This window comes from Macaca nemestrina, chromosome 8 (assembly GCF_043159975.1).
Source record: "Macaca nemestrina isolate mMacNem1 chromosome 8, mMacNem.hap1, whole genome shotgun sequence".
Taxonomy (NCBI): Eukaryota; Metazoa; Chordata; class Mammalia; order Primates; family Cercopithecidae; genus Macaca; species Macaca nemestrina.
The window spans coordinates 135,185,520-135,213,195 of NC_092132.1; the positions used below are offsets into that span (position 1 = coordinate 135,185,520).

The following is a 27,676-nucleotide window of genomic DNA, read 5'->3' on the forward strand; positions in this document are numbered from 1 at the left end:
CTGGGTGGGATGTCTGGTGAACTGGATTTATTCTTCATCAACCTGAGTCAAATACTTGAGCTTGGAATGAATTGCAGCCATGCCAGGCCACTTCCTCCACCTCCATTGTGATTCCTGAAGCTTCTACCCCCACTGCCAACTCACCCTGTCACCCCAGGGTTTCAAAAATGACAACAGTAAACATCATCTGGCCTGCTTAGATGTTAAAGCCCATTTGAAATGGATTAAATAAGTCAATGAAAAACCAGAAAAACACCCAAATTAAGTTCAAAGAAAGGCTGAAGAAAAAGCTTATTTACATCACTTGTTCTTTATCAGCCTCAAATGAAGCTACGTCAAAATCACAGCCCTGGCATGGCGGGCTGTCGGAAGCAGCAGGGAGCGGCTTGGTTGCAAAGCTTTTCTCGAGCGCTGGCACACCATTGGGAGGGCACCCCTGGAGGGCAAGGCATTTGCCATTCTGTCTGGTTATTGAGGTGCAGGCCCATGCAGGGCTCCCAGGATCTCAACTTCATTGGTGAGAAGATTTCACAAGAAACATCCTCCCAATTGAAGAAAAGCCAAAACTGATTTAGACTGAGAAAAACAGAATGTGGGGGAGTTTGCTTGGCATTGCCTGACCTAGCTGGGAGACAGGCAGAGTTCATCTCAAAGGGAGCTGGGTTTGTGATGTCTCCTGGTCGAAATGGGAGGCAAATACTTGGGGATTTGTAATCAGGAATCACGAGGCAGCAGAGCTAGTTGGACAATGGCTGATTTGTGGGTAAAAACTGGTTACTGCTAATTTGGGGATTGTCAAAATCAGACATTAGAAAAAGCCCCTCTGTGCCACTTCAGATCCAGACCAAGTGAGCCCATTCTCTGCAGGTCAACTGGCAAATGAATGTATTGTGTGGTTGGTCATTAAATCCCTTACTCTTCAGAAGTTTCCTCTTCCTTCTTAAAATTCATCTCAGAAATTCTAGGAAACAAGGATAGGGGATCAACAGCCCAGTGGTCACATAAACTGAGTTGACAAAGGGGAAGTTTGCAGTGCAAGGATCCTGGTTTTGTTGGACTCATAACTCACTAGGAAAAGGAAAAGGCAATTACCCAATTACTATTTATGGAGAGCTGGCTTGCTTTCCTTTTCTTTTCTTTGTAAAGAAAGGGTCTCACTCTGTCACCCAGGCTGGAGTGCAGTAATACAATCATAGTTCACTGCAGCCTCGAACTCTTGGGCTCAAGTGATCCTCTGACTTCAGCCTCCTAAGTAGCTGGGACTACAGGCACATGCCAATCACACCTGGCTAATTTTGGTATTTTTTTGTAGAGATGGGGTCTCACTATGTGGGTCAGACTGGTCTCAAAATCCTGGGCTCAAGCAATCTTCCTGCCTCAGTTTCCCAAGGAGCTGGGATTTCAGGTGTAAGCCACCATGCTGGGCCCATGGAGAGCTTTCTGGATGCCAGATATTTAACATATTTCTTTCCTAATCTTCAGAACCCAGGTGACTTGAGTAACATCTGTCTGAGAGATGAAACTGAAGCTCAGACAGGCATAGTTACTGTTTTTCTTTAACGACTCCACACAGTTAGTTATGGTATAGCCAGGACCCCACCCCAAACCTGCTGGGCCTGCTCTCTACTATATCCAGCAGCCTGATTATCAAATAATGTGTTTTTGCCACAATTAGAATAGGGTACTTTTATCATTTAAGCTTCCTGACAATTGTCAGTCTGGGGAAGCAGTGGGAAGCCTAAAGATCCCTGCACAGGAAGAGAAGGTAGGATGGGAAGTAGCTGGAAATGTAAAAGTGGTACTAAAATCCACCTGGAGGCAGTGCAGTGCAGAATTAACATTGTAGAAAATTTAATCTCTGATGGGGAAAGGACAGATGCAAGAGCTCTCCTAAAATACAACAGAAAAGAAGGGAGAGATGAAAACAATAGGCGTGAGAATACCACAGGAAAAGCAAAGAAAAATCAAACATTTATAGCTATTCCCGACGAAGAGAAAAGCTAAATTCAAACAGATTATTTAAAGATACAGTTGTAGAAAACGTATGTTCTAAAACAAAACAAAACAAACCCTGTGAATTGCAGCCTGAAAGGAAAGCATTTACCACGTTCTGGATAAATATGAAAGCAAAGAGGCCCCATGGAAACGTATCCATGCATAACACATGCATTTGTGTCTTCTCTGTCACCAAGTAGCAGGAGCCTGAAAATCCGTGTGTATGGGCCATAAAACATGTTTGGACTCCAGTGCATTAAGAAAACAGCCTTTACAAAAGGTGGCAATTGCAAAACTTGAAGCCATAATTTTTTTTTTAATCTAAAAGATTTCATGTCATATTAGCAAAGGATGCTTAATTCCAAAGCATTAGCTCAGATAGGCAATTTTGGGTGGAAATGTCCTGGAGGTATTTTTGGTGACCTGACTTCTCTGATCTTTTTTTTTCCTAACTTACCCTGTGTTTTCTCACTTTTTAGGGTAAGCTCTGAGCCAGAAAGCATGTTTGTTTGTTTGTTTGTTTTAGTAGAGACTGAGTTTCGCCGTGTTGGCCAGGATGGTCCCAATTTCCTGACCTTGTGATCTACCTGCCTTGGCTCCCAAAGTGCTGGGATTACAGGCATGAGCCACCGTGCCTGACCAGAAAACACTTCTTGAGACTGCCTAGCTAGCACTGCTGGTGACACTGGGGGCCAAGTGACCTTCTTTGTGCATCGTACTGCAGCAGGGTAGGATAGGAGGCCAGAAGCAGGGTCCTTGCAGGTGACCTGATGCATCTGTGAGCATCTGGCAATACGGTGGCAGCCAGAAAATCTTACATGACTGTGGGAGGGAGATTCCAGAATTGTGGGAGAGAAGAATCTAGATGGGCAGGGAGTAGCATTTGGGCACAGGCCCAGTGAGTCAGGGTATGCAGACCAGAGCCCCTAGGCTTGAGAACCAGGACAGTAACATGAGGCCAGCATTCATAGACCCAGAAACCTTGCGCAGGCAGGTCAAGGAGCTGGGCTTGCGGAGGCAACAGGAGGAGACCAGGATCGATCAGAGTTTGGACATCTTCACCTTAGACCGTAACTCAGGGTAGATGTAGGCAGGACTGAGACCACAGCACAGCTCGGATGACAGTTCAGGCCTCCAGAATCCCATTCAGTTGAAATCAGTTTCTGAAATCTGTAAACCATTCTCCTTCCCTAAGAATTTCAACTATCATTCATGCCATCATATCATCCAACAGTGACAGTGTATTTTTCTGTCAGCAACAAATAGGATAAACTAGTCCAGAACCCACATCTACTCCCCTTTGTAGTAATGGGTTAATTCAGTTGGGCAACTTCCTGTTTTCTAAATCTTCCTTTAGTAGGATGTTGCTTTGTGTAGTTATAGCTGGATATGGGCACACTTATTTCCTACAAGATAACTGTAGGCACAGGAGGGTACTGGATTTCTTTTCCCCCCCAACACAGAGTCTTGCTCTGTAGCCCAGGCTGGAGTACAATGGTCTAATCTCTGCTCACTGCAACTTTTGCCTCCCAGATTCAAGCAATTCTCCTGCCTCAGCCTCCTGAGTAGCTGAGATCACAGGTGCACGCTACCGTCCCTGGCTAATTTTTGTATTTTGAGTAGAGACGGGGTTTCAGCATGTTGGCCAGGCTGGTCTTGAACTGCTGACCTCATGATCCACCCATTTTGGCCTCCCAAAGTGCTGGGATTGTAGGTGTGAGTCACCGCACCCGTCCTGTACTAGAATCTTACGTCTTCCTAATTATTAGTGACAAGGGGGTACTTTCCATTCATTCCAGTGAGAAGCACTGGAAACTTAAAATTTCAGAATTGCATGAAAATAATAAAGATCACCCAGTTAAATCATATTTTGTTGTTCAGAAGCAAAAACTGAGGCTCAGAGATAAAACGTCCCGTCCAAGGTTACACAGAAAATGGTGGGAAGAGATGAGAAGTTTCTCAATAATGCCATGATTGTTGAGTAATAGGAACAAAAAGGAGATGGATCCTTACAATAGTTTAACAATATAAACCACATGGAACATTTCAAGAAAGAGTTAAACAATGATCTGTGTTTCAAAGCTAGCTCCACCTGGCATAGTATCTCACATCTGTAATCCTAGCACTTTGGGAGGTTGAGGCAGGAGGATCACGTGTGGCCAGGAGTTCGAGGCTGAAGTGAGCTGTGATCGCACTACTGCACTCCAGCCAGGGTGTCAGAGCAAGACCCTATCTCTAAAAATAAACATCATCCTCTTTCTCATTAGAACACACATGCCAACCATCCCCTTCTCTGTCAGTGCTGGATGCAACCAACAAGCTCATAACCACACTGTTGTATCATTCTGCTTTTATTAAAAGGCAATGTAAAAGAGTGTTGACCTACAGAGTTAGGCCAGAGGTCCTAGCCAATTTCCATCCTCCCAGAAAAATGATCTCCAGTGGCTCAGAGCCACCTCAGTCCCTGTCCAGAGTCCATTCCCGGACTGGGAGTGGACCAAGGTGGGTGGGGCGTGCAGCAGGGCATAAGATTCCTGATAGGACAAATACATGTCCCAGGGCTAAACAGAACTGGCTGGAATGTTTTTCTTACCTCCCATTTCTACTTCATTATGAAAATGGTGGACTGGGCAGCAATTAATGGGTCAATCCTGTGTGTCAAGTTATGTAATTACATAAACGACTGTATTAGCTTTCTGGTGCTATAGTAACAAATCAGCATGAACTAAGCAGCTTAAAACAACAGAAATTTATTCTCCCGGTTCTGGAGTCTGGAATTCCAAAGTCAGGGCCATGCTTCCTTCTGAGGCTTGGGGGGAACCTGTCCCATGCGTCTCTCCTGGCTTCTGTTGGTGGCCAGCGATCTTGGTGTCCCTTCCCTTCTGGCTGCATCACTCCAACTTGCCTCTTGTCCCCTGGTCGTCTTCCCACTGCATTTGTCTCTATTATCAAACCTCTCTCTTCTCCTGAGGATGTAAGTCATTGGATTTAGGGTCTACCCTAATCCAGTGTGACCTCATCTTAACTTGACTATATCTGCAAAGACCCTATTTCCAAACCAGGTCACATTCACGGGGATGGGGGTTAAGACTTCACTATCTATTTTGGGAGAACACAATCCAACCACAAGTAGCATCCAAACAGCCTGCTTATTCTGTTCTGGTCTATGCACTACTGATAAAAAATAAAAATAAAAATACATGTGCAGATGCTTTGTCCTTTTGGTGCACTCTAGAGCCAGGGGAGGCCAGGGAAGCTGTGGCCCCATTCTCTAGAACAAGAAAACAAACTCAGTGACGTGTGCTCACTTTCCTGCAAGTCCATCTGTATTTTTATGCATGTTAAGCCGCTCATCCTATGTTTTAAAACTTCTCATTCCATTTACATTCATGACTTCTGTTTTTCTATGTCTCTCGTATCCTGGTTCCAACATGTACAGTAAGTGAGGTGTGTTTTAAGCATCATCTCAGCCAGGAAAAGGTTGTTTTTTTTTTTTGTTTTTTTTTGTTTTTTTTTGGTTTTTTTTGCCAGCATTCCAAAGCCAGTGTGAAACTTGACAGGCCCCTGAAACCTCCCGAGATGATACAGAGGGAGTACAGGGGTCATATGATACTTCACAAAGATACTGGTTTTCAAGTACACCTTCATTTCTAAAAGGTTTCCATTTCTTCGTTTGTTTTATATATATCATTAAGGTCATACCCTTCATGACAGATGCTTGCTGAAATTGAGACTCTTCTCCCTTTACTTTTGGAGTGAATATGAGCAGAGGTCATTTTCTCTTGACACTGAATTCCAGTATTTGTGCAGAAGAGAGGTGTCAATGAGGATTCCATGGACGCTTTCAGTTGATCAGTACTGGCTCTGCCGCAGGGTGCTTTTGGCTTCACACATAAATGTTGCGGTGGCGTTTGTCCAGGGGAAAACTCAGCTGGAGGCTGTAGGATGACCCTGATGGAGGCTGTCACTCAAACAGCTCCAGGTAGTCAGGCAGCTGGTCCTGCTGACCGCAGGGATAGAGGAGGAGCTCCTTTCCCCGGGAAGTGATGGGTTCCTCCTGTCAATCAGAAGGCACAGGGTCAAACAGTGTAAGTAGCAACCACATGCTCTTCCTACTTCCTCAGAGGACATCACTAGCTGCCTAGCCAGGATTTACACAAAGCTTTCGTGGTTTATGATCATCTTAAGAGGCATTTTTCTTATCCACATGTGGCCAGGGTACTCTCTTTCCCTCCAGGGCTTGAGTTCTAACTTAAGACTGTTCTCATAGGTCAGGGGTCCCCAACCTCAGGGCCATGGACCTAGTACCAGTCTGTGGCCTGTTAGGAACTGGACTGTATAGCAGGAGGTGAGCAGTGGAGTGAAGCTTCATCTGTATTTACATCCGCTCCCTGTCGTTCACATTACTGCCTGAGCTCTGCCTCCTGTCAGATCAGTGGCAGCATTAGATTCTCATTGGACACCAATCTTATTGTGAACTGTGCATGTGAGGGATCTAGGTTGTGTGCTCCTTATGAAAATCTAATGCCTGATGATCTGTCACTGTCTCCCATCACCTCCAGATGGAACCGTCTAGTTGCAGGAAAACAAGTTCGGGGGTCCCACTGATTCTATACTTGATTGAACTGTATTATTATTTCATTACATATAACAATGTAATAATAGAAATAAATGCACAATAAATGTAATGTGCTTACATATCCTGAAACCATCCCCCAACCCCTAGTCCGTGGAGAAATTGTCATCCATGAAGGTTAGGGACTGCTGTCATATGTGATCCATGTGGCTACAGCTTTTATTTTTTCTTTTCTTTAGCATTTCCTGTATTCTCTGCCCCAGTGGGGTTCCCTGAGTATTTAAGGAAGAACTAGGTTCTAAGATAAATGAAACGCAATTAACAATCCTGATTATCAGGAACAATTACCAAAGACAACCCCCCCGCCCCACGTACTTGTCTCAGTCCTTTTCCTTGTCATTGTCATTCACTGTTAGAGCTGCTACAGGACAGTAACTCAGAAGGCAAATTAAGTTTATGCATTGCTTCACCTTGTGATATTCCACCAAATCCGCCAGGGTGGCGTGCTGCAGCTGGTCCACGCCCAGGAAGCTGTAGGAGTCTGCAGAGGCATCGATGAGGAAATGTTTACAGCTGTCCTCTGACAGGTGGGACAGGGCATAGCCTTTGATCCTTTCACTGACTCGGATGAGAAAACTGCCGGGCATGCCTGTGCTCAGAAGAAGTTCATTTGCTTTCTTGAGTGTGAGAATTCCTGTGGCAAAGCAAAAAAAGGCAGGTATTTCAGCCAAATCATTTCCCAAACTCTCCTCTGTTAAATCCAGTTGCATGGATAGTCAGTGACAAATAAGACACAGTAAGCGCAATTTTAAGTCTGTTTTGGGCTTCTTAGGAATATGGAATATTCTGCGGGTATTTGCTAATTAGACATGAATAGGTTACAGAGGCAAACTGTATAAAAACCATGTATGGAGGTATACATGAGAGCTTAAATGTCAACCTTAAGAGGAACATATTTCCACTTTATATACCCATTTCACGCAGGTGTTAGACAGTTTATGAGGGTCTAGCGGGATGCATTGATGCTCATCCTGGGAATGTTTGATCTGGGGGGGGGATTTTAAGATACTCTCCCTAGGCCACCTCAGTTTACCAACAAGGACTCAATGGCCTGGGGCGTGATTTGACTTGGTCTAGGACAGTGGTTCTCAACCAGGACAGTGTCTGAGAGAGACCTTTGATTGTCATGGATGGAGGATGCCACTAGCATCTAGTGGGTAGAGGCTAGGGATGTTGCTAAACAGCCTACGAGACAAAGAATGATCCAGCCCCAAATAGCAGTAGTGCTGAAGTTGAGAGTCCCTGGTGTGGGAGGCGCAGCAATTTAGTGACAGAGCCAAGTCAGACTCAGTTCTGTAAAGTACCTTAGACTGTAGCTACTGCTGAATGACACTACACTGGCATTTAAAGGAATAAAACTATATGTGTATCTTCATATACATATATGAAGTTATATATAGACATCATGAATTCACACTCTTACTCCAGACCAGCCTTTTCCCCAGTTAGTCCAAACTCATGAGGTGTGACTCATGTTCCAAATTTTTTATTCCCATCATAATTCGTCGATGAATAGATAATGCTGTAAAACTCATAGAAAGTGCAGAAACGCATCTTGGAAAGATGGGGAAGTCAATGAATTATTCAGTGAGCTGTGATCTGGGAGGGAGGAACAGCGTTCTACGCGTGCCCTTTTTCATTTCAACAGATAAAACTCTTGCCTTGTTGGCTCCCTGTTGATACTCAGTACCTTATTATTAGGAAAACAAAACAGTAACAGAACCACCTTAGGAAAAGGCAATCGGCTCCCAGAGCCCTTTTGTCTTGTTAGTACAGTTAATGGGGAAGTGAACTCCCTCCAGAGTAAAATAAAACCATTTCTGTTCTCTCTTCTATAAACAGACCTTGAATGACAGGAGGATTTTAAAAATTGTTTTCTCCTAGCCAAGATCATCCGACCAGCCCTTCTCCTGCCTCCTCTTCTCCTGTTTCCTATTTGGGAGGACATAGACCCCAGATGTCCCACTGCAGAGTCCCCGTGTAGGAAGGTCAACCCAGTGTGAGCTCCAGGTAAGAGCTGGGAGTGGATGAAAAGGCCGGTCTCCCCGACGTGCAGATAGTCAATGTCCTTGAAACAGACCAGGGCCTTGCTCCTAGGGGCTCTGGCTCTATTATACCCATTCCCAGCAGATGACTGATGCACATGCCTTGTACCCATCACGTCCAGTGGCTTTTTCACCCCTTCCCCACTGAGACAGACCCACTGGACACTGCAGGCACCACGGACACTGAGGGAGCCTCTTGGTTCAGATGCTCCACTATCCACATGAGGTACTCAAATCATGGCTATCTAGTTCCATCAGATACGGGCTGCTGCTTCTGTGTGTCTATTTCCCCTTCCTAAGCATACCTGGTCCCACTGATAAATTACAAATGACAACCATACATTGAAACAAGGCACCAGGTACCAGCCCATGTGGGGACTGCACATGGCAAATCTCTGAAGACACTGTATGAGGCTGTCTCTGAAACCCAGGGATGCTTTTCAATGACCCTGAAAAGTGCCCTTCAGAAACAAGAAGCCACGATTGGAGGAGAAGCAGCATTCTGGAGAAAGATTAGTCTCTCCTCCTAGACTGATGGCTCACTATGAAATTCCAGGTTGTTTCAACAGATGGGGCAGATGTTATAATTTATGACATCTGGAAATTATCCAGATGAATCTGAATTCCTAAAATAAAAGCTATTCTGGAAAATTATCACCAAACCTGGGCTAACTAAGGTCAAATGCCTTTTAAGATGAGGTCGTAGTTACTATAACTGAAACTTTCCAAAAGCCTGTTAGCCTTACGCACAGATCTTGGTGCCACCTAATCTCCTGGGACACCAGGACCCAATCAAACGTATTGGTGGCAAAGCACAGGTCATAGCAGAGACTCCTTGTACACCATGGGATTGGGCAGGTTCCAAAGGGAAGTGCCCTGGAGACTAGGCTTTGAATGATCCAAGAGGTAGTTTGTCTTTGCTTCTTTTGCTTTGTAAGAGGATTACTATTCCTTAATAGCAAACCAGCTTGGTGCAGCTAAATACACAGGTCAATGTACAATCTGTCATGAATCCATCAGGGGCAGCGTGTGCATTTGGGGTGTCCTGGTTGTGATTACTGGCAAGCAGTTAGGTTTATCTGCTGGGATAGGGAATTCTTGAGCACAAAACCAAAATCCTAGGTTAGATACTGATCACTGAGGACTCAATCAATGTTTTCTTTTTCTTTTAAACAATCACTCAAGCTGCAGTGCAGTGGTGCGAGCTCAGCTCACTGCAATCTCTGACTCCTGGGTTCAAGCGATTCTCATGCCTTAGCCTCTTGCGTAGCTGGGGTTATAGGAGCCCACTACCATGCCCAGCTAATTTTTTGTATTTTTAGTAGAGACAGGGTTTCACCATGTTGGCCAGGCTGATCTCAAACTCCTGGCCTCAAGTGATCTGCCCACCTTGGCCTCCCAAAGTGCTGGGTTGGCCAGGCTGATCTCAAACTCCTGGCCTCAAGTGATCTGCCCACCTCGGCCTCCCAAAGTGCTGGGATGATAGGTGTGAGCCACCGCACCCGGCCTCAGTCAACCTTCTCATGGTACTTATCCCCCAAGCTGCCCTTTGCACAACTCTAAGAATTCTGAAGCAGGGGTCTTCCCCCCAGCCCTAAAGGCCATGACATTGGTGCTGCTTCCCTCTGACCTGATCTCTCTCCACACAGCTTAAAAGAACCAAACCTGAGGTCCTAGGAGGATTTCTGTGCTAGTGAAAAGGGATAAATAATTTTTTTTTAAGACAGGGTCTTACCCCATTGCCCAAGCTGGAGTGCAGTGATGCGATCATGGCTCACTGCAGCCTCAACCTCCTGGGTAGCTGGGACTGCAGGCACGTGCCACCGTGCCCGGCAAATTTTTGTAGAGATGGGGTTTCGCCATGGTGCCCAGGTTGGAATATTTTAGTCCATCAGTTTAGTGAACCAGATTTTCACCCAGGCAACAGTCTGTTGATTTTACAGTTGAATCCAGGCCGGGACTGGCAGACCTCTGGCAGCCCAGAAGAAAGCAGATGTTACTGCGTGAGGTCTGATGGGCAGCGTCTGGCCCTCAAGAGCCTGGGGCAGAGCAGGAACTGAAACTCCTGAGAGCCTACACAAGAGCACCAGCACAGGGGTTCGTCACAGCTGGAGAAGGTCCTACTCTGCTCTCTGTGTGATAATGCAAATAGTGCCACATGTGCTACTGAGCACTGAAATAGGGCTTATTTCTGATTCATTTTGATGTCAAAAGCCACCTGTGTTTAGGGGCTACCCTAACTGGATAGTGTAGCTCTAAACCTCTCTAGAATGAACATTTTGCCCAGGTAAAGGCCCCAGGGAACTACTTTTTGCATAGGAGAGGGTAAACATACCCAAGAACCTGAAAGTAACTCAAACTCCAGTAGGCTCCAGTTGGAAATCCAAGTGGTAATAACTGCCCCACAAAGCGGTTCAGTGGTATCTTTCTCCACAGCTTCCTCCTGGAAAACTCCTACTCACTCGGCAAGCTTCAACTCAAGAGCATGACACGTCCTGATCCTAGCCTGGGCAGTCAGTCTCAGTTTCTCCTAGACCTGCTGTGCACCTGCTGCCACCTCCATCTGAGCACTCAAGTGGTCAATGCAGGGTCTCACCTGTACTGATCTCCATCTGTGTACTCAGCTAGTGTTCGCTTCTATCCAAGAATTCACAGAACTTTCTGCCATAACTGTCCTGCCCTCCCCGACTTCCTTGTGACCTCCTCGAGGCCAACTACTCCATCTTATTTATTTTTACACACTCAGCACCTGCCACGTAGAAGATGGCCAGAAAAGGGTTTAATGAATGCTTGTGTCTGATAATCAAGTCAGAAACTTCCTTCTCTGGGACACTTCGGTGCAGTCACTTCCTATAGTCTAAGAATTGTGATCACAGGGACAAGAGATGCATTTCGTCTTCCTATGAAGTGCCACCAGGTCTAAATATTATTTGGGTACATTTGTACAACTCCTGTGTCTGGAAAATGTGTGTTTAAAAATCAAATGGAAGACAGCCAAATAAAGCTTGTATTACTTCCTTTCATCTTCACAGCAACCCTACATAGACATATTGTTATTATCCTCAAATAATGGATGAGAAAACTTGCATACCCTGCTGAAGGTCATTCGGGTAGGTCAGGAGAAGCACTGGGATTAGACCCAGGCTGGCTGACCTCAGGGCCCACGCTGTCACCCATTCTCTCAGACAAAACATCTGCTTTGCACTGGCGTACCATACTGTTCAGCGTGCTTCCACTGTATTTTAGAGTTGTTTTCTCTAAAAAGCAGAGCTGATGTTATCATCCTCTCTATTTTATAGATGAGGAAATTAACGCAGAAAAGGCAAGTACCCAAGCTTGCAGGATTAGCAAATGACACTTCCAGGGTTTTTGTCTCCTATTGTAGGGTTTTGCTTTTTAACCCACCAGGCTTATGGAATTTCCGTGGAACGAACTGAAAATAAAATGGGTCTTTATTTCACAAAGCAGTGTTCATTTCTCACCTTGGCAACTTAAAGAAGATGCATTTTTCACTGGTTACAGATGTGTAGTATGCCTTGCTGTGGGGACAGTGACTCTTCCAAAATCTAAGCTTAGCATTCATGCTGCTGAGGACTGAGAAGCTCCTTAGTAAGTCAAGGATCAGAACTATTAGCATTATTCATCCTCACTTCATTATCTTAAATGGCTAACACTTGTTAACTAGGGCTTATTATGTGCCACACAGTTCTTCATGCTTTACAAATATTAACAACAAATTACATCCACATACTGAAGCAGGAACAACCCCTAATGATCTGCATTATACATATCAGGGACAGAAGGAAACAGTCATGTGACTGCCTGAAGCCACACAGCTAATTAACGGGGGAACTCAGATTTTGAAGCCAGGCACTGTGGCCCCAGGGACATGCTCTTAACCACTATTTACTTACTTTCCCTTGGCATAAAGAAGTGAGGTGGCATCACCTGGCTGTGTCAGAAGAAACTGTCAAGAAAGCATGTGATAGTACACAAATAAAAATTAAGGCATTTGATGGTCATGGCCAGGTGCCCTGTCTCACACCTGTAATCTCAGCTCTTTGGGAGGCTGAGGTGGGAGGATCACTTGAGACCAGGAGTTTGAGACTAGCCTGGGCAACATGGCAAGACCCCATCTCTACAAAGAAAAAAACAAAAAATATTAGCTGGGTGTGGTGGCACACACCCACATTCCCAGCTGCTCAGGAGCCTGAGGTGGGAGAATCACCTGAGCCCAGATAGTCAAGGCTGCAGTGAGTTGTGATCACACCATGGAACTCCAACCTGAGTGACAGAGCAAGACCTTTTTTTTTTTTTTTTTTTTTTTAAAGCATGTGATGACAAAAGTTTGAAGACAAACACATGCCTTTTAAAATACTAAAACAGTAGAATCCCTTTTCTATTCAAAATTCCAGGTGAAACCCCCAAAACAGAATCTCTCTTCTTAGGTTCTCACACACCCACTGTACCTGTCCCTTGCCACTGAGGCCCCTTTAGGCAACCTCAGGACTCCAAGAGCACGACAGGGAACTAGAAGGGTCCAGTCCTGGGTGTGTGTAGTGGGAAGCTTGGGGCTCCCAGGCACAGCCACTGCCATCCTGTCATAGTGTCAGGATGAGGACTCCAGTGCATCATCGGCAAAAACCCAAGGAAGAGCTTGGGGCCAATGGGCTATTCTCCACATTACTGGCAAACATAGTGGCATTTTTGCAGGAAGCCTGCTGCACTGAGTAATTTATGAGAAAAGTCAGGTTCTTCCAGGAAAAAGCCAGCATTGCAAAGAATGTTCTGCAGAAAGCTAACTCTTCCGAAATCCAAATTAATGTGTGTAGTTTTAGCCTCTTTGTTTCATCTTCTCCAGCTGCTTTACAATCTGAACAAATACTAAGCAATTTTACAGGGGGACGATGGAGAATAATTTGGACAAAATGTGCTTTGCTTTAATGACATTAATGTAGGTGAAGCCTTCATGCCAAAAGGAGCCCTGCCCGGGAATGGACTTCCAGCTGTCCTTCTCCGCCACACACAAGCAGTGATATACTGTTGCTGGCCACAGCCTATCTACTCCATAAAATGTGTGAATCATCCATGTAAATGAGGCAGGATATATATGTCATCTGAGGTTTAAGAACAAAGAGGCTTTAAGAAATCACATAAATAACTACTTTGTGCTCGGTGAACACAGAAGCTTGAAAATCCCTTTGTGACAGGTGGGCAGAATATTGATGGCCCCACAATTAAGAAATCTCCATTCTTCAGCAAAATAGTCAAAGGACAGATGATCACTGAGAAGCTCCTTAATAAGTCAAGGATCAGAACTACTGACTCATAGGTCTGCTAAGATCTTAGACTGAAAGAAATTTTGGGAAGCCTCCATGAGCCCTTCTTAATGCAACCTATTGAGTGATATACGCTCTGTCTGGGGTGGTATCTGTCCCCGTTTTGAAGGAGCTGTGCGTGACAAACTGTCAGGAGTAGAAGGGAAGTGGGGAGGAGTGGGACACAGGATTCTACCTTAACAACCATCTGTAGGGAACAACAATTCCAGAGAATAACTACCTCCAGGAGGTTCAGAGTAACCCTCTAAAGAGTCAGTGGAATGTATCAAAAAATGGAAGAAATCAAAATAGCTGGAGTGTGGCCAGGCGTGGTGGCTCAGGCCTGTAATCCCAGCACTTTGGGAGGCTGAGGCGGGTGGATCACTTGAAGTCAAGTTCGAAACCAGCCTGGACAACATGGTCTCTACAAAACTTAGCCAGGCGTACAAAACTTAGCCAGGCATGGTGGCACATGCCTTGTAATTCCAACTACTCCTGAGGCAGAGGCAGGAGAATCGTCTGAACCTGGGAGGTGGAGGCTGCAGTGAGCTGACATGTCACTGCACTCCAGCCTGGGTAGCAGAGAAAGAGTCTGTCTCAAAAAAAAAAAAAAAAAAAAGCTGAAATGTGAACTATATTGCTATTCCACCAAAGTAAAAAGGATGTGCTTGCTAAGTAGCTTAAAATATATATAAAGTACTGGTGGGACCAAATCACCAGGAGGGCAGGTTCAGTTGTATGCCATGACAGCAAAAGACAGCTAAAAGAAACAAATCAAGATGGAGAGATTTCATCAAAAATCTAATTACATCTACATTTGAATAAGAGTGTTCATTAAATTTCAGAGGAATAATGATCAACTATTGATACATAAAGCAAATGTGTACAATTTTGTTTAAAAATTGTTTATAATTGGAAAATTTCTAAATCATAAACTTGTTTATACACAGATTTCTATCTTTTTACCCATCTTCCCACTCCCAGTCCCTGCCAGTTTCTCGGCTCCAATATATTGCTTTATTTTTAGCAGAAATAGGAAAATGTTGATAGAATGAAGAAATGAACCTGTGGTGTTCCGGACAGAACTTCAGATCTCAATTTTATTTATTCTTTGGCCCTGTCTTGGGGAACTTTAAAAGCATATTAGTGGGTAAAATGAATTATGTATCTACATACTTTGGAGACTCATAATCTGAAGCCAGAATAACTGGGATGACTCTTCAGTCAGCAGGATGTTAAGTTTGGCCAGAAGGACTTTCCAACATTATTTACTTAGTTTACAGATATTACAGACTATAAGGTCTTTCTTAAAGAATGTTGGAATCTGGCTATCAGATGCAAGAACCAAATGAATAAAACAAGCATTGCATTTGAAGGTCAAGACAGTCCCGACCTGAAAAAATGGTCGTTCAAGGACAACGGGATAAGAAGAGATAAAGGATGACAAAATTAGGCAGATTTAAGCAATAACAATATTTAGAAGATCACAAATCCAGAAAATGGGAGCTATTACTTTAGAAACGCTAACACTAACCCCCGTCTCTTTGCGCCTTCCCTCCCAAACCCAAGCTCAACCTTAACCTGCAATGTCCTGCCAAACTTGCCCAAAAACCTTCTTTCTCTGTTGGTGAGGGTGTTGACCCTCTGTCCTTCCAAATTACTGTTTGCTTCTGAGGTGGCCTCCTAGCTTTTAAAGCCAGGCCCCAAATAAACACTTGTAGAAATAGCATAGGGCAGTTTTTGCAGTAATTACAATCTATTTTATTGAAGTGCTGCTTACTTACACTGTTACTCAAAATGATAGGAAAAGAAAGGTAGGGGAACAGGAACGATGAACTTAAACTGCACAATTCTGATAAATCAAAATAACAAACACCAGGTATTAGGTACTATTCCAAGCACTTTACATAATATTAGCTGATTTACTTTATAAAAACAACCCTATGACATAGATTAGTATTATCCTCCTCATTTTACAGAGAAGAAAACCCAACTCAAACCTAGGTAATCTAGTCATTACATTTCAAAATCCCTCCCCCTTAATTTTTTCCCCCTTTTGGGAGCCAGACACTAAAGACTAGGACATTCAAAAATAATTGCATATATGGAGAAAATCACAACATGACTATTCATGGCCATGGAAAGGTACAGGCTCAAAAAGGAGCTGTGAAGACCTTAAGTTTGTATCTCAGGCTGATCCTTAACATAGAGAAAGCCTATAACAATAGAAACAAAAAAATAGAAAGAAAAAAAATAGTAAGCCTTGGGGAAGAGGAAGAATCAGATTCCCAGAGTTACCACATTATTACATTCAAATACCCAGTTTTCAGCAAAAAATCACAATGCATGAAAATCCAAAGAAAAATATGGCCCATTCAAAGGAAAACAAATCAGAAACTGTCCCGGAATGAAAAAGGCCCGATGACAGATCTACTCAAAGACTATGTATGCACAAAATGTAAATATAAAGAGAAAACCTTAAAAAAAAAAAAAAAGGAAAAAATCCTAGAGCTGAAAGTATAACTAAAATGAAAAATTCGCTAGAGGAATTCACAGGCAGATTTAAGTGGGCAGAAGAAAGAATCACTGAACTTGAAGACAGGACAATGGACATTATCGAGTTTAAGGAACAGAAAGAATAAAATGAAGAAAAGTGAACACAGCCTAAGGCACCTATGGAACGGCATCAGATGACCCAATATATGTTTTGTGGAACTATCAAAAGGAGAAGGGGGCAGAGAGAATATTTGAAGAAATAATGAAAACTTCCCAAATTTGATGAAAGACATTAATATAAATATCCAAGAAATTCAATGAAATCCAAGTGAGATGAACTTAAAAGAGACCCACACTGACACACGGTACAATCAAACTGTCAAAAGACAAAGATTGGCCAGGTGTGGTGGCATGTGCCTGTAGTCCCAGCTACTTGACAGGACTGAGGCAGGAGGACTGCTTGAACCTGGAATGTCGAGGCTGTAGTGAGCCGAGATCATACCACTATACTATAGCCAGGGTTACAGAGTAAGACTCTGTCTCAAAAAAAAAAAAAAAAGAATCTTCAAAGCAGCAAGAGAGAAGCAACTCATCACATACAAGGGATGGTCAATAAGATTATCCCCAGATTTCTCATCACTAGTTTTGGAGAACAGAAAGCAGTGAGCCAATAAAGACGCTCCTCAACTTATCTTATGATGGGGGGTTTACATCCTTATAAACCCAGCATAAGTTGAGAATATTGTCAGTCAAAAATTCACTTCATACATCTAACTTACTGAACATCATAACTTAGCCTAGCCTACCTTAAACATGGTCAGAATATTTACATTACCCTACAGTTTGGCAAAACCATCTAACACAAAAACCATTTTTAAAGTGAATATCCCATGTAATTTATTGAATATTGTACTGAAAGTGAAAAACAGAATGGTTGAACAGGTACTTGAAGTATGGTGTTTACTGAATGTGTATCACATTCACACCATCATAAGGTAAAAAAATCGTAAGTCAAACCATTGTAAGTTTAGGACTATCTGCATATTCAAAATACTAAAAGAAAAAACAACTGTCAATCAAGAATCCTACTGATTCTTGATTCTTTTGGCCAATCCTGGAAAAATTGTCCTTTAAAAGTGGGAGACAAATTAAGACATTCTTGGGTAAACAAAAGCTAAGGAAGTTTGTTACCAGTAAACCTGCCATGCAAGAAATGTCCAAGGATGCTACATGGTGAAATGAAAGGATGCAGACGGTAACTCAAAGCCAAATGAAGAAACAAGTAACTCAATAAAGGTAAACACATAGGCAATTATAAAAGATAGTATTACAGTAACATGGTTACTATCAAAATTAATGCAGCAGCATATCAACAGGATCATATACCATAACAAGTAGGATTTATTCCTGGAATGCAAGATGGTACAATATATGAAAATTGATCAGTGTCATACACCGTATTAACAGAATAAATGAAAAAAATACATGCTCATCTCAGTGCAGAAAAAGTATCTGACAACATGCAACACCCTATCATGATAAAAACTCAACAAACTAGGAAGAGAAGGAAACTACCTCAACATAGTAAAGGCCATGTATGAAAAACCCACAGCAAACATCATAGTTAGTATTGAATGACATTTCTTCTAAGATCAGAAATAAGGCAGGGATGCCCACTCTCGCCATTTCTATTCAACTATTCCTGGAAGTTCTAGCTACAGCAGTTAGATAAAATAAATAAAAGGTATCCAAATTAGAAAAGAAGAAGTAAAATTATCTCTGTTGTCAGATCATACAATCATCCATGTAGAAAACCAGAAAGATTCCACAAAAAACTGTTAAAACTAATAAATGAATTAAGTAAAGTGGCAGGATACACAGTCAATACACAAAAAATCAGTTGCATTTCTATACACTGACAATGAACACGCTGAGAAGGAAATTACAAATCAAATTCCATTTACACTATCATCAAAAAGAATACTTACGGCTGGGCGCCATGGCTCACGCCTGTAATCCCAGCACTTTGGGAGGCCGAGACGGGCGGATCACGAGGTCAGGAGATCGAGACCATCCTGGCTAATACAGTGAAACCCCGTCTCTACTAAAAATACAAAAAATTGCGGGCGCCTGTAGTCCCAGCTACTCGGGAGGCTGAGGCAGGAGAATGGCGTGAACCTGGGAGGCGGAGCTTGCAGTGAGCTGAGATCCGGCCACTGCACTCCAGCCTGGGCGACAGAGCAAGACTCCGTCTCAAAAAAAAAATTAATTAAAAAAAATTTAAAAAAAATACAAAAAATTAGCCGGGTGCAGTGGCGGGCGCCTGTAGTCCCAGCTACACGGGAGGCTGAGGCAGGAGAATGGCGTGAACCCGGGAGGCGGAGCTTGGAGTGGAGATCGCTCCACCGCACTCTAGCCTGGGTGACAGAGCGAGACTCCGTCTCAAAAAAAAAAAAAACCAGAAAAAAAGAATACTTAGAATTAACCAAGGAAGTGAAAGACTTATACAATGAAAACTACAAAACACTGATGACTGGGCACAGTGGCTCATGCTTGTAATCCCAGAAGTTTGGGAGGCTGAAGCAGGTGGATCACTTGAGGTCAGGAGTTCGATAACAGCCTGGCCAACATAGTGAAACCCTGTCTCTACTAAAAATACAAAAATTAGCCAGACATGATGGTGGAAGCCTGTAATCCCAGCTACTTGGGAGGCTGAGATGGGAGAATCGCTTGAATCTGAGAGGCAGAGATTGCAGTGAGCAGAGATCACACCACTGCACTTCAGCGTTCCAGCCCAGGCACCAGAGCAAGACTCTGTCTAAAAAACCAAAACAAAACAAAAAAAACAGCAACAACAACAACAAAAAAACCAACCACAAAACATTGCTGAGATAAAGAAGACATAAGTAAATAAAAACACATCCCATGTTCATGGATCAGAAAACTTAAGATAAAAATACTATTCAAAATGATATACAGATTCAGTGTAATCCCTAACAAAATCTCAACGACATTTTCTGTAGAAGTAGAAAAACCCATCTAAAAATTCACGTGGAATCTTGAGACCCCAAATAAAACAATCTTGAAAATAGAAGAAAAAACTGCAAGACTCACACACAGTCATTTCAAAACTTAACACAATGCTATAGTAATCAGAACAACGTGGTACCAGCATATACACAGACTTATAGACCAATAGATTATAATAAAAAACCCAGAAGTAAAAATGCTTAGATGTGGTCAAATGAATTTTGACAAAGGGGCCAACACCATTCAATAGGGAAGGGGCAGTCATTTCAACAAATGGTGCTGGTAAAATTGGATAACCATGTGTGAAAGAATGAAGTTGGACCCTTATCTAACACCATATATAAAAATTAACTCAAAAGGGATCAAAGACTTAAATGTAAGACCTAAAGCTGGAACACTTTTTGAAGAAGACAGAGGGTCAAATCTTCACAACATTGGATTTGGCAGTGATTTCTTAGATATGACACCAAAGGCACCAGCAACACAAGAAAAAAATAGGCACATTGAACTTCATAAAAATTAAAGCATTTTATACATCAAAAGACACTCTCAACAGATTAAAAAGGCAACCCATAAAACAGGCAAAAATATTTTTAAATTAGATATCTAATAAAGGATTGATACCCAGAATATACTGTATAGAGAACTCTTATAATTCAACAAGAACCCAATCCAAAACTGGGCAAAGAGTTCAAGTAAACATTTTTCAAAGAAGATATACAAATGGCCAATAAGCAAATGAAAAGGTGCTTAACATTACTAGTCATTAGGGAAATGTAAATCAAAACCATGACAACATATGACCTCCCATCCTCTAGGATAGTTGCTATGAAATAAAAAAGAAAAAAAACAGTCATAGTGACTCATGCCTGTAATCTCAGTTCTTTGGGAGGCTGAGGAGGGAGGACTACTTGAGGCCAGGCATTTCAGACCAGCCTGAGCAACAGTGAGGTCCTGTCTCTACAAAAAATTTAAAAATTAGCCAGACATGGTACTGCAGGCTTATAGTTCCAGCTGCTCAGGAGGCTGAGGTGGGAAGATCACTTGAGCCTAGGAGTTCGAGACTGCAGTGAGCTATAACTGTGCCACTGTGCTCCAGCCTAGGCAACAGACAAAGACCTTGTCTCTTAAAAGGCTCACGCCTATAATCACAGCACTTTGGGAGGCCAAGGCGGGTGGCTCACTTGAGGTCAGGAGTTTGAGACCAGCCTGACCAACAGGGCAAAACCCCATCTCTACTAAAAATACAAAAATTAGCTGGACGTGGTGGTGCACACTTGTAACTACAGCTACTCGGGAGGCTGAGGCAGGAGAAATGCTTGAACCCAGGAGGCAGAGGTTACAGTGAGCTGAGATCACGCCATTGCACTCCAGCCTGGGCAACAGAGTGATACACTGTCTCAATAATAATAATAATAATAAAAACAAATCTCATCCAAAAAATTTTTCCCAGAAACATCCAGAATAATTTTTGACCAAATATCTGGGACCATGGCCCAGTCAAGTTGACCCATAAAATTAATCATGGAGGCATCTTTCTTGGTGAGACTGTGCTGGTCTGCTTGCAATAGACAACATTGAGTTGAGCAGTTAGTTGTCTCCTTAATGAAGCTAGATTGAAGTTCTCAGTGTAATCAGGCAAAATAATCTCAGAAATCCTCAAAACCACAGGCATGAAAGAGATCATACAAATTTTAATTTTTTCCCTTCATTAAAAAATGATTTTTCTTATGAAATATTTTAAACACAAAGAAAGTACCAAGAAAAATACAACACCAGTGATATAACAAATGTTATATCTATTCTCCAGGTACAATGAATATTAACAGCCATATTTACTTCCTATCTGTTTTTCTTAAGAAATAAAACTTGCCAGGGCAGGCATGGTGGCTCATACCTGTAATCCCAGTGTTTTTGAGAGGCTGAGGTAGGCAGATCACTTGAGGTCAGGAGTTTGAGACCAGCCTGGCTAACAAGGCAAAACCCCGTCTCTATTAAAAATACAAAAATTATCTGGATGTGCTGGCAGGCACCTGTAGTTCTAGCTACTTGGGAGACTGAGGCAGGAGAATCGCTTGAACACAGGAGACAGAGCTGGCATTGAGCCTAGATGGCGCTACTGTACTCCAGCCTGGGCTGGGCAGCAGAGTAAGACTCCATCTCAAAAAAAAAAAAAAAAAGAAAATCCTGCCATATAGAATTAAGGCCCCCTTTGTTACTTTTTGATCCCATTTCCTTTCCTTGTCTCCTTCTCCAAGGGTGAACTTCTCTTCTGAAGCTGTGATTTCCATCTATATTTTATGCTGTAAACGTATATATTGTAATGAAAACATACAGTATTGTGCTTAACATTTAAATGGGATCCTGTTACATGTAATGTTTTCTTCCAACGTTGTTATTGGGATTTGTCCTTGCTTGTACATATAGACAAGCTCATTCATTTTACCTATCATGCGGTATTTTATATATATATATATATATATATATGTATACGTGCATATGATGCACATGTATCATTATTCATCTCTTCTACATTTGCTGTAACTTTTTTACTATTACAGAAAATGATGTGGTGTACACCCTTGAACATGTCTCGCTGTAAACATGATCATTTCTTCAGAGTATATATCTAGAGGCAGAATTACTAGGAGGTAGGCTATGTGCATCTTTAATTATACTGCATATTGCTAAATGCCCATGAAACTGATTATACCAGTATATACTCCTACCAGCTGTACTTGAGAATGTTTCCCTGTGTACTTGCCAGTTCTTGATACTGCCAGATTTTGATTTTCCATTCCTCTTATGGGTGCACAGTGGAATCTTATTTTAATTTGTACTAATTTATAGTGAGATTGAGCTCATATTTTACTGGCTGGATAAGTAGGTCTTCTGTAATTACTTACACAGATCTTTTGACCATTTTTCTAGTGAATTGATTTTTTATATTGACCTGTAGGATTTCATATATTGTAGATACTGATCCTTTGTCAATTATATGAGTTACATATGTATTCTCCTAGTTTGTGACTTGTCTTTTGACACATTTTAAGGGAGAGGGGTTTTTCATTTCAATGAGGTTAAATTTAGCTATTTTTCCTTTATGGTTTTTGCTTGTTGTGTCATGCACAATCCACCCATAATTTATTTTTGCATATAATATGAGACATGGAGACTTTATTATGTAAAAGTATGTACTATATAAAATTTACCACCTTAACCATTTTGTTGTTATTGTTTTGAGACAGAGTCTCACTCTCGTTGCCCAGGCTGGAGTGCAGTGGCATGATCTTCGGCATACCGTAACCTCTGCCTCCCAGGTTCAAGCAATTCTCCTGCCTCAGCCTCCTGAGTAGCTGGGATTACAGGCATTTGCCACTAAGACTGGCTAATTTTTGTATTTTTAGTAGAGATGGAGTTTCATCATGTTGGCCAGGCTGGTCCTGAACTCTTGACCTCAGGTGATCCACCCGCCTCGGCCTCCCAAAGTGCTGGGACAACCATTTTTAAGTGTACTATTCAGTGTTAAATACATCCATAATATTGTACAATTGGCCACTTGTGGTGGCTCCCACCTATAATCCCAGCACATTGGGTGGCCAAGGCAGGTGGATCCCTTGAGGCCAGGAGTTTGAGACTAACAACTCAAACCTGGCAAACTCCATCTCTACAAAAAAAAAAAAAAAAAAAAAAAAAAAAATTTGCCAGGCATGGTAGTGCATGCCTGTAGTCCCAGCTGCCTGGGAGGCTAATGCAGGAGGATCACTTGAGTCTAGGAGGCAGAGGTTGCAGTGAGCCAAGATCACACCATGCACTCTAGCCTGGAAGACAGTGCCAGATCCTGCCTCAAAAAAAAAAAAAAAAAAAAAAAAAAAAAAAAAAAAAAAAAAAGTTGTACAGCTATTATCACCATCCATCTGCAGAAGTTGTTTCACCTTGTAAAACTGAAACTACCCATTTAATAATGCTCCATTCACCACCAACCCCCAGCCCCTGGCAACTACCACGTGCTTTCTTTCTCTGTGATTTTGACTATTCTAAATACCTCATATATGTAGAATTGTACAGTATTTGTCTTTTTGTGACTGGTTTATTTCATTTAGTATCATGTCCTCAAGATTTATTCATGTTGTCATATATGTCAGAATTTCCTCCCTTTTTGAAGTAGAATGATATTCCATTCTATGGATGGACCACATTTTGCTTTCCCATTATCTGTTGCTTCCGTGTTTCAGGTATTGTGAATAGTGCTGCTGAGAACACAGTTGCAGAAATATCTCTTGGAAAGTCTGCTTTCAGTTCTTTTGGGTATTTACCCAATGGAATTGGAATTTCAGGATCATAGGGTAATTCTGTGGTTTTACTTTGTAGAAACTGGCCATACTGTTTTCCATAGTGGCTATGCTGTATTATTTTACCTTCCCACCAACAGTGGCTATGCTATACGATTTTACCTTTCCACCAACAGTGCACAAGAATTTCAATTCCTCCCCATCCTTGCCAGCACTTGTTATTTTTCTTTTTCTTTTCTTTTTTTTTTCTTTAAGGTCTTAAAAGAAAAGGTCTTTTCTTTTAAGAGACAAGGTCTTTGTCTGTTGCCTAGGCTGGAGCACAGTGGCACAATTATAGCTCACTGCAGTCTCGAACTCCTAGGCTCAAGTGATCTTCCCACCTCAGCCTCCTGAGCAGCTGGAACTATAAGCCTGCAGTACCATGTCTGGCTAATTTTTTAATTTTAACCTGGCCTTGGATGAGATTTAAATGGGAGGACTTGGAGTAAAGCAGATTACCCTCCATAATGTGTGTGGGTTTTGTCCAGTCAGTTGAAGGCCTTACTATGACAAAGGCTGACCTCCCCTGAGCAGGAAGGGACGCTGCCAGCAGGAGGCATTTGGATGGAAAAGGCCATTCCTCCCCACATGTCCAGCCTTCCCTCCTACCCTGTCAAATTCGGGACTTACCAAGCCTCTATAATCACGTGAGTCAATTCCTTAAGAAGTCAGCCAAAGGGAGGCATGCAGGAAGAGCAACTGCAAGAACCCTAAGGTAGGGACAATGTGGTGTGTCTGCGGGATGGAAGGGAGGCCTGGAGAGGTGACCAAGGCAGGGACGGTGGCTTAAGATGGGTCTGGAGCAACAGACAGGGGCAGATCAAGTAGGCATTGTGGATCACAGGGAGGAGTTTGGAACTTTTTCATTGTAAATCTTCAATTTACAATTGTGTAAGTTTATGGGATACCAGGTGATGTTATGATTTATGAACCCAATGTGGAATAATTAAATCAAACTAATTAACACATCCATCACCTAAAATACTTAGCATTTTTTTTTTTTTTCTGGTAAGAACATTCAAAATTTACTCCTTTGGCACTTTTGAAACATACAATACTCTATTAACTACATTTATCATGCTGTGAAATAGAACTCTCTGTTCTCTTCTCTGCTTCCCTAACCCTCCCCATCCCCTATGTTCCTTCTCTCCATTGATAGCCCAGCCACCTTCTTCCCAGCCACAAAAGCCAGAAGTCCAATAGTCTTCAATCCCTTTGTCCTCTCCTACTCACTCCCATCCTTATCTCGAGCTTAATTGAGAGAAAAAGATGAAAGTATAAAACTTTGTGGGATGAAAAATTAGGCAACCAAAATAGCATCTTACGAAGGGTAATTCATGGTGGATGTGACAAAGGAAAGAAGATAATAAACCTACAAAGGGCTACCATTTTAATATTTCAGAATAGGTTTCCTGGTGATAATTATATTTCAAGGAGATAAGATGTGATGCATATTCTCTTTATCCTGAAAATGTGAAATTGTATCTTCTTGAAACTGAAAATAGAGATGTATACTGACTATGTGGCTATGTCCTAGTTATTAATTATATAGTTTTTTTTAATTTTGCTTATGACTGAAAAATATGTGTATAAGTAAAAATAAATCAAAAATAAGCACACCTGAATGAGTTACTTTATGTAAAACTCAAGAGTCATATTTTTTAACCAAAGCTCCAACTCGATTTTTAGTCTGTGTCTTCCTAGCTTTCAGCCTTTCGAACAGAACTGCCTGTTAAAGTCCCAGGGTTTTTAATAACAACTGACATTTTCCATTTCTTACTCCCTGCTGTTAAAAAACTACCAATCTTATAATCAGAGATGACAGCCTCTTCTGTCCAAAGACACAGAAACTACAAAGTGGCTGATTTCCTCGGTGCTTATTTTAAAAAGGAAAGCAAGGCATTATCAGACAGCTGAGACAGCCACGGCTAATGCATAATTGCCCCACGTTCTTTTTGTTCATCTCTGACACCATCATCTCTTCCCCAGTGTCTGAAAGCAGAAAGGAAGGAGGCTTGCAACTTCATCCTGGGAAGGAGAAGGGACTCCTCTGGGATGGACACTTAACGAAGTCTGAATCGCCAGAGAACAAATACTTCCAAGAGAAGCCAGACAGTTCCGCTGTGACGGCAGACAGACAGTTCCGCTGTGACGCCGGACAGACAGTTCCGCTGTGACGCCAGACAGTTCCGCTGTGACATTCTGACCTCACAAGCAGCCCTTTAGGAGAAAGCCTATCACAAATAATTATTCCTTTTAGAAAGTTTCCCATGCTATGTGTTTGGGAGTTTACTATTGTGGTATATTTATGTGTGAGATGACACTACTTCAAGGAAAGATGTCTTAAACATAATTCAAACCAAGACATCCTGAGGACAAACATAACTCTGGGAGGGGACCGTATTTTTGTTTTAAAGCACCTTTTGTTGCCATATAGCCAATTAGTCCAATTCAACCATGGACCTTATGGAAGTCAACTGAGCCAAGAAGCCACTCACTTTTCTTGAGATCCAAGAAACAGAGAGGTCCATGAAGTATCCGCTAGGTGGAAGAGGGGCGTGAATCAAGTTTCTTGAGTCAAATACAGAAAATGTTTACTAACTGGTATCTGCTCAGGATCCAACCACCTATGTTGCACACTCAGCTACATACTGGAAACAAGGTGATCAAAGCCAGTTTTCACTTACAAGACCACAAAGTTCAACTCCTTCATTTAACAGATGGGGAAAATGAGACTTAGATAAATTGGTTTCCTACAGAAAAAAACAATGATTTGTTCAAGGTTGCTCAGCCAGCGTCCTATCCAGCTTCCCACCCCCATAACTGTGTCTCCCTCAATGGAAGGAAAATGTGGCCATTTGATGGAAGTTGCAATCAAACAACCGAGTGGTAAGTCACCAGGAATATCACTTTTCCCTCCCGTCCTGTGGGTTTTATTTGTGGCGATAAATCTATCCCACAGTGAATACAGTGCCCGTGAATGCTGACTGCCTTCTAAACAGTCATGAGAATGCAGCTTACTGAGGCGTCTTTGAAACACTGCTTTGTGAAAATAATCTGAAAGACTCTTTTTGGGCAGCACCAATAAATGGAAGCTTTTATTCTGTCTTTCTGGTGGATTAGCACAGCTTCATCCGCCCTGAGACGAAACACCATTGAGGAAATCTCTGCACTCACCATGGAACCAGGGGGCTATGGTGTCTGAAGTTTTCTGGTAGCCTGCTCGAAGTGGTAGCTGCTCCTCTTTAAACCACCGGATGATGTCCTCTTGGGCAGAGCTGGACACTGTCCTCACCACTCCCTGATTTCTGTTATTTATAAAAGTTTTTCAAGTTAGATTTAACTAATTTGAAAATAATGCCCTCAAAAGTCATATATATATATGTGTGTATATGTACACACACACACACATAGACATGCATATATATACATGCATGTCTACAGACACCAGAGGTGCTTTATACTTACAAATATATATACATGCAAATATATATACGTGTGTGTGTGTGTAGAGAGAGTGAGAGAACGGGAGGGAGAGATAATTACATACATTTCAAGATCTAATTCAATGACCTCAGCTAACAGGAGGCTGGACCCCCTACACACCACCATTATACACCTCCTCAAGGGCAGAAGAGGAAGGAATATAAATCTGTCACTTGTCCTTCCAGTCTTAAAGGGCTAGTTATAAGAATGATCCACTGCTGTGTTAACACATAGATTTAAATTCATTTGTATAGGAATTAGAAGCTCCATTAACTTTCAATTAACATCTGAAAAAAATAAGCATTAAAAGGCAAAATACACTTTTACCCCAGCACATTT

General features: G+C 42.2%; 1 protein-coding gene across 1 annotated transcript in view; it reads right to left on the reverse strand.

The window, feature by feature from the left end:
• Positions 1-4,320: 4,320 nt before the first annotated feature.
• Positions 4,321-27,676, reverse strand: part of LOC105482128 (SH2 domain containing 4A) — an 82,972-nt gene continuing 59,616 nt past the window's right edge. Inside the window, exons 8-10 of the mRNA XM_011742083.3 lie at positions 27,029-27,159; positions 7,042-7,265; positions 4,321-6,052 (exon numbers count right to left, since the gene is read on the reverse strand). Of these exons, the coding sequence (XP_011740385.1) occupies positions 5,960-6,052; positions 7,042-7,265; positions 27,029-27,159 (448 nt within the window). The 3' untranslated portion in view covers positions 4,321-5,959. The remainder of the gene's footprint in view (positions 6,053-7,041; positions 7,266-27,028; positions 27,160-27,676) is intronic.